Source organism: Orbicella franksi, chromosome 5, assembly GCF_964199315.1.
Source record: "Orbicella franksi chromosome 5, jaOrbFran1.1, whole genome shotgun sequence".
Classification (NCBI taxonomy): Eukaryota; Metazoa; Cnidaria; class Anthozoa; order Scleractinia; family Merulinidae; genus Orbicella; species Orbicella franksi.
The window spans coordinates 29,124,895-29,132,400 of NC_138149.1; the positions used below are offsets into that span (position 1 = coordinate 29,124,895).

A 7,506-nucleotide genomic window follows, 5' to 3' on the forward strand; every position below is an offset into this window, starting at 1 on the left:
GTGAACCCACAATATTTACTTGTTACCTTCTTACCCATGATCATTAGAGCGCCGGCGAGATAAGAGAAAGGGACACCGATGAATGAAATTTGCAAGAGAAGGGCTTGGCAGGAGAAAGGCCGAGTCTAACAAAGATATTCAGACACGCATTAGACCTAGAACTTGACGATCAGTTGATATTGTAATGAATAGCGTGTTTTGATTGCCTCTTGTCAGTTTGCTTTTTGGTTTTGCACTGAAGTTGATAAGATCTTGTAAAGAAAACCAGATGCTGAAAGTACCAACCTGAGAGGCATGAATTGAACCTTAAAGCAATTAACCCTGTTAACTCTATTTAACTCTTTGCTAGCTTTTCGCTCTTCACAGGAATCTTACATTAGGAACGCAAAGAATGGACGCACAGGAATCCTCACAGAAGAGTCTTACATTAGGAACGCGAAGAATTCTTACACAGAAATGCAGCGAAGGCTTGCATATATCTCGAGCCCACGTGGCTTTGGTCACTTGGACGCGAGGCAAAAAGGGGAGCCTTGTCAATTTACAATTAAACATCTGGTTCGCTGTAAACGGCGAATGAGATCACCGACAGAGACGGAGTGAAATTGTACACTGGTTGACTTACAGAACAACAAAGCACAGTGTGGAAATAGATATGTGCGAAGCTTGAAAACTTCATCAAAAAATAATATCTCCATCAGCTTTTTGTAATGAATTTCTTCATTTACCTTCTGTTGCCAATGTTGTCCTGCACTGTTATTAGTGAGAGAAAAGGTAAGAGCTCGATTTTTTGTTAGGTGGTTAAATGCCTTTTGTTTAGCGTTAGTTGGAAGGTTTGCACACAATTTTAGCCGAAAAAGGTCAATGTTGCCCACGCCATTTTTTGAGTTCCTGGGTGGAGTGGTGTAAAGGCTAAAAGCACACAGTAAGACACAAGAACTCTCAGGAAATCGTTGTTAAGTCTTTGAGCTCCAACATCGAGTGGGGAGGGAAAGTTTTGATCAATGGAGTTGATTGCCCTACCGTTAGATCGAAGCGACTTTGATAACAACCAGCTCTTTTCGCTCGGCTTGGCGCTTGGAGACACGCGACTTTCCGCCCTCCTCTCCCCTAATGTCGCTTGTTTGTTTCGCCGACAATTCTCCGATAATCGTAAGCGTAATGTCGACCAGCTTCGATTTAATTCCCTCAGAGTGACTTACAACAAAAGCCTTTTGTATAGAGGAGGCTGATCCGGAACAATAGGCCATTTCTTCATACGAAGCCGGAGAAAAACCCTCGGAGGAAAACCTTAGCCCAATAAGCTCGATCCACATATGAAGCCAGCCTCAGGATTCCATGCAAGATCACAAGGAGGGAGATGACCGCTCTCACCATTTAACCATTCCTGCTCCCACGAGTCATTTCAGATGTGCTTGTCGTCTTCCTGGTTTACCGCATAGGTTTCTGGGTCTTGTGGCATGTGTGTTGTTCTGCTTGTTCGCCTGCGGCAATTGCCTCTTTATTCCCTGGATTTTGAATTACAATCCACCCAGGTAAATTTTTATTTATTTCAGAACCCACCTTTCGAAACTCGCTTTTCTTTCAGTTGTGAATCCAATACTGAAAGAGGAAGGGGGAATCAAGAGACCAGGTTATACATTTCGAATAATGACAATGTCACCGGTGATTTTTTTGGTATTTAAATGCTACCTGCCAAAAACGCGCATATTTTGCAGCTTGTTTCTAATATCGCTCGTTTTCACTACGTGGAATTGTTTATCGATGTTTCATCCTGTCCACGGCATATGCCAAGCTTGTTTTTTTTTTCTCTTTTGCAAGAAGTTGGATAAAACGAGAGTCGCTGGAACCAGACTGCTTTATTCACCAGTGGTCATTTCGTTATGAATTTGATCATTTGTTTTTCGATCTCCCTGTCGTACTTGATTTCTGCGGATGAAGGTGAGAAAAAAACATGTCTTTCTTTCTCTGCGGAAAGTACAGACCACTTGTGCAGGCTTTTTGCTGTCGAGGTACGCCACAGTTGAAGACCTTAAGAGCCTCAAATGGCTTCCCATCAAGGAACGCTTGGAATGGACTATAGCTAGATTAGCCCACAAATCTATGTACAGTGAGGACTGTCCCGTAAAACTTAATCAACATGTTGTAGGCACATACAATCTCAGATCACTGACCATTCTAAGGCTTAAATTAGGAAGTAAATATGAAATAGGTACCTTCCGAAACCACGCAGCCAAGGCATTTAACAGTTTACCCTCCGAAATAAGGAATTGTAGAGACTATGTACAGTTTTCTTGTAAAACCAGAAATTATCTAGCACAAGGGAATAATATATTGCATAACTTGTAATTTTGAGCTGTAGTTTCGTTTTGCTGTAACTCACTTGAGCCACCGGATAAGTGTTAGCCATCGGGCATCGAACTGCTTATGTTTCTTTCGTTTAGTTTCATGTTTCATGTTTCATGTTTGTTTGACGAATGGAATTAAATCACGGTTGTGACTAAAGCGTCGCCTGATACTTTGATAACGGTGAATTGTACGACGAGCGAAACAAACCCGATGACAGTGACGAATGGCTGAAGACGCCAAGAGTCAGAGACGCGACGCGAAATTAAAGGCCGTTGTACGAGAAAACTCAACGAACTCAGGAAATCACTCGATGACGATAAAGGAGTAGAGATCGTCAAACGAAATTACGATGAGTTAACCGAGGCTTGGAGGAACGTAGAATTCAAACATGATACGTACATGATATTTCTAGAAGACAGCGAAGTGGTAGCGAACGAAGAGTGTATATTCGCTATGCAAATGCAAATAGACTGAGGCAAAGTAGACTACGAGTAGTCCCTCTTTCGCTTAGTCCGTCGTGCGTGACGCGAAAGAAAACCGCGAGAAAAAAATGGCCGCGCGAAATCCTGGAGGCGAGGAGCGCGCGAAAGGAGGGACTACCGCCTAAGCCCAAGAGTTTGAATTATGCGTTGCTCTCACAACGCAAAAGTATGATTGGCTTATGTTAGGAGCGTTGACAACGTCTTGTCAACATTCGAGATACCTAAGACGTCTTGCAGGAATGTTTTGGAACCGGAGCAAATCGAAGCGGTACCAGAGCAAATCGAAGCGTTTGAATCGAGCTTCGCAAGCCGTGATGTTCTTGCGAATCTGCCAACAGGCTTTGGAAAGATTTAAATTTATCCAGTGTTTTGTTTGGGAAAGCTTTCTGCCTCCAGCCCGACTGCGAGTGTGTTAGTGATTTCGCGGCTCAACAACATCGTCTAAGTCAGCGACTATAAATTCACTGAGCTCGGCCTTTTTCTGCCGTCCATTTGAAAGATTGAACCGGACTCTCACTTGAAACCGGACATTCACCTGAAATTTTCCGCTGTTATCGGCAAACATTTCACCGCAGTTGGATGATCTCCTATGTATAATGTATAATGTATCATGTAAATTCTCGGTTGAAACTCTGTTGAAATTTTCGCAATAACTTTTAGACGCAGCGAAAATCGTTACAAGAGGCCTCTTTCGCCGTCTTCTTTTTAAAACCTCTTTGGCAGTTTCGCTGAACGAACACAGAACGAAGATATACCTTACACGGCATATGTTTTTGCCTGGCTACTTGAAGAGTAGAGTAGAGCAATTTTATTCAGATCTCCTGGGGCTATTGATAACAGGCGATAATACGAGGACGTCAAGATGAGAAATCCTACACCGAAAAATCACTCGGCCGTGAAAGGGCAAACTCTTGGGCTTAGGCAGTAGTCCCTCCTTTCGCGCGCTCCTAGCCCCCAGGATTTCGCGCGGCCATTTTTTTCTCGCGAATTTCTTTCGCGTCACGCACGACGGACTAAGCGAAAGAGGGACTACTCGTAGTCTAGAGGCAAAGCTGAGTAATTTATGTTTGGAAAAATCAAAATGCCCAGTTTTGATGGAAGTTCAAGTTATGCTAAGCTTGACCAACTGCACTGCGCCTTACATATTGTGTTCCTGTCTCGGCAAAGAACTGATGGCCGTCGTGAAAGGAGTTGATGATGACATCAGAGAAATGTGGAAGCGGTTCGAGGAATAGTACGGTTGTTAATAGATAATGTCCATTTTCTAGTAGACATTTTTCATGTCTCCAAATTGTGATCATATTTCTAGCGCGACACTCTTCAAGAACGACGATTTTACACACATTTGTGATCGCATTTCTAGCGCCACGCGGTTAAAGACCGTGAGTTATGCTCCGCACGCTTAAAGAACGGGGATCATACACCAAGCGCTTAAAGAACGAGGCAGCATACATTTGTGATGATTATGGTTTTTATATCAAATATCATGATAATATCAACAAAATCTCACAGTTAGTTTGATATTTTGATATATCAAAATATCATGATAATATCAAAATATCACTGTGAAATGGCATTCGAAAGATATATCAACAATCATTTGATAATATCAAAATAGTATCATGATAATTTCAACGTCTCAAATTCTCAAAATCTCACAGTCAATTTGATATTTTGATGTATCAAAATATATATATGTTATTGGCCGGCTGAGAGGCCTACGGCCTCGGGCAGCATTTTCAAGCCCTCGGTCACAGTTTTTCACTATACGGACCGAACCTAAGCCGGACAATAACATGTTTATCTTTTTTTCTTGCGCTAAATTGGCTTACAAGTGGGTTTGTTTACGCAACTTTGTCAATGAATTGGCTTACGCACCGTCTACAAACCATTCGTACTTGAAAAAACGAGCGGTTAACTCGGATACTAGACAAAGAAAGAACAGAGTTATTTTGAACTACTTTATGTTAGTATCATTTAGTTCACCAGTGAAGTTTTCCAAGACTGTTTTTCGGTGTGAAATTTCGTGCAAAGTTTGAAGTTGTACTACAAAAACAATTTCTGTCAGTCGTTGCGAATCACTCGAAATCAGGCTTTTTATCCCGTTTTTTTTTTTTTTTGTCCACGTTCAGTCACAGATCGCCGTCTGGTTTCTAAAGCGCATGCGCCACCTGTGCATGCGTACAGCACATGGAATTTACAGAGGTTGTCGTCGAGAAAAGTTAGCACGGATTCCATGATTTCTAGGGCGATGAAATCACATACAAACGAACACACCGTTCAAGGTAGACCAACACTAAAGGACGTTAAGCGTTTTCGGAACGGGTCGCTGCAAGCTTTACGAGAGATCAATTTACGAGCGAACGTTTTGAGTGAATCATGAATCATGTTATACCAAAGGAGCCATCAACCGGGGCTATCAACTCTTGAACTTGATAACAATCATTTGATAATATAAAAATAGTACCATGATAATTTCAACGTCTCAAATTTTCAAAATCTCACAGTTAATTTGATATTTTGACATATCAAAATATCATGATAATATCAAAATATCACAGTGAGATGGCATTCGGAAGATATACCAACAAGCATTTGATAATATCAAATATCAGGATAAAATAAATATTGCAAAATCTCGGAATCTCACAGTTAGTTTGATATTTTCATATAGATATTTTGATACATCAAACTATCATGATAATATCAAAATATCACCGTGAGGTGGCATACAAAAGATATATGAACAAGCATTTTATAATATCAAAATATCATTATAAAATAGACATTGCAAAATCTCGGAATCTCACAGTTAGTTTGATATTTTCATATATATATTTTGATATATCAAAATATCATGATAATATCAAAATATCACCGTGAGATGGCATACAAAAGATATATCAACAAGCATTTGATAATATCAAAATATCATGATAAAATAAACATTGCAAAATCTCGGAATCTCACAATTAGTTTGATCTTTTGATATATCAAAATATCATGATAATATCAAAATATCACCGTAAGATGGCTACATGGGCGATATCATTGACAGCGTCAGTGATAAGAAGAAAGTTCGAAGCACAACCAGAGACATTGAGAAATTGATCGAAAAAGGAGAATTCAAAGTCAAAGGCTGGATCTTTTCTGGTGAGCACGACAGTAAAGAAGGAATGCTAGTTCCCAGCGACAAAAGCGCAGCCACGGAGAAAGTCCTCAGAGTTGCATGGAATCTTGTCGAGGATAAGTTTTGCTTTAAAGTGAAACTGAACTTTTCAGAAAGGAAGAAGAAGTTGCGCACTGAGTCGGATATAAAGTTGCATCAGCTACAAGAGAAAATTCCTCAGGATCTTACCAAGCTTATGATCCTGTCGCAGATCAATAGCGTCTATGATCCGCTTGAATTGGTAGACCCTTTTACTGTTTGGGCAGAAGTCCTGATGAGGCAGCTTTGGGCAAGCGAAGTTAAGATCGACTGGGACGTTCCTCTCCCAGAGGGGCACAAGAGAGATTGGGTCAAATTCTTCATGGACCTTTTCGGCATGAGCAATACCAAGTTTGAGAGATGTCTAAAGCCCCCAAATGCCATAGGGGGCCCCAGCCTTGTAATCTTCAGCGATGGATCAGACAGCGCTTACGGCGCTTGCGCGTATGTGAGATGGGCGCTAGACGGAAGAGGGTTTGACAGTAATCTTGTTATGGCGAAGAATCGTCTGTGGACGTTCGCGCTAATTGTTTCTACGCATCCTTACTGCGCGCGCAAATTCACACGCCACGTCATGAGTGAGAGCGCGCGCTAAGTAATAAAATGAACAATGATAGGGCAGATGGCCATTGCTATAACTTTGCCTGGATTTAATGATCTTGGACGTTTGGTGACCCCTTCTTTACTTTTCAGAGACAGATTTTATTTACGATTACCTTCACATTGTCCAAACATGAACAAAAAATCAACGTGGGAAGTTAAAAAAAGATTTCTGTCCACGGGACATCGAATCCTGCTATCTTACAGCTGAAACCAGACACTGTGGCCTTGTTCGCTAACAAAGCTCGATTTTTTCAGATTTAGAGTGTTCTTCCGGGCATGTTCTCTCCAAAACGAAGTCGGTGACCCCCCACCCCACCATTTTTTTTTTGCGTTTCTGACATTACTAAGTCATCATCTTACAGTGGTAAAAGTCTCAGAAAAAAATCAATGTTGGAAAATTTTCGCGCGAACGTCGTTAAGATGTCTATAGACCGGATCATGTGGAGCAGTGCTGAACAAGCGACTTAAGGTGGCCGAACACAGTTTTCAAGTGCCTATGCCTAATTCACCGTTACTTTGCTTTGGCGCCCGTTTTTTGCAAGCTAAGAGTCAAGGTTAACCACAGAAGGGTTTATTCTCGCATTTTGGCTAAGGTGTGTGCTGTTGCCATAGCAACGGGGTTGGTTAAAAACAAGGCTTAAAAATGGTTTTTGTTTATTCAAAAAAAATCCAGTCGTTAGATTTTTTCATCATTTGCCCACTATGAATTGACATTAAATCCCTTCTGTCAACACCGTTCTAATAAAATTTTGACATAGACGATTTTCGTAATTCTTCCTTAATCGTTTTCACTGCATGTTCTGTATTATTAAAACTTTCTTATGTCAAAATTCAGATTTTTTGTAATAGATCATTCATGTGGTTTCT

The 7,506-nt window shown here is 40.9% G+C and overlaps 1 protein-coding gene across 1 annotated transcript in view; it reads left to right on the forward strand.

Moving 5' to 3' along the window:
- Nucleotides 1-406: 406 nt before the first annotated feature.
- LOC145488007 (capsule biosynthesis protein CapA-like) overlaps nucleotides 407-7,506 on the forward strand; it is a 19,953-nt gene continuing 12,853 nt past the window's right edge. Inside the window, exon 1 of the mRNA XM_081466770.1 lies at nucleotides 407-1,938. Within this exon, the coding sequence (XP_081322896.1) occupies nucleotides 1,881-1,938 (58 nt within the window). The 5' untranslated portion in view covers nucleotides 407-1,880. The remainder of the gene's footprint in view (nucleotides 1,939-7,506) is intronic.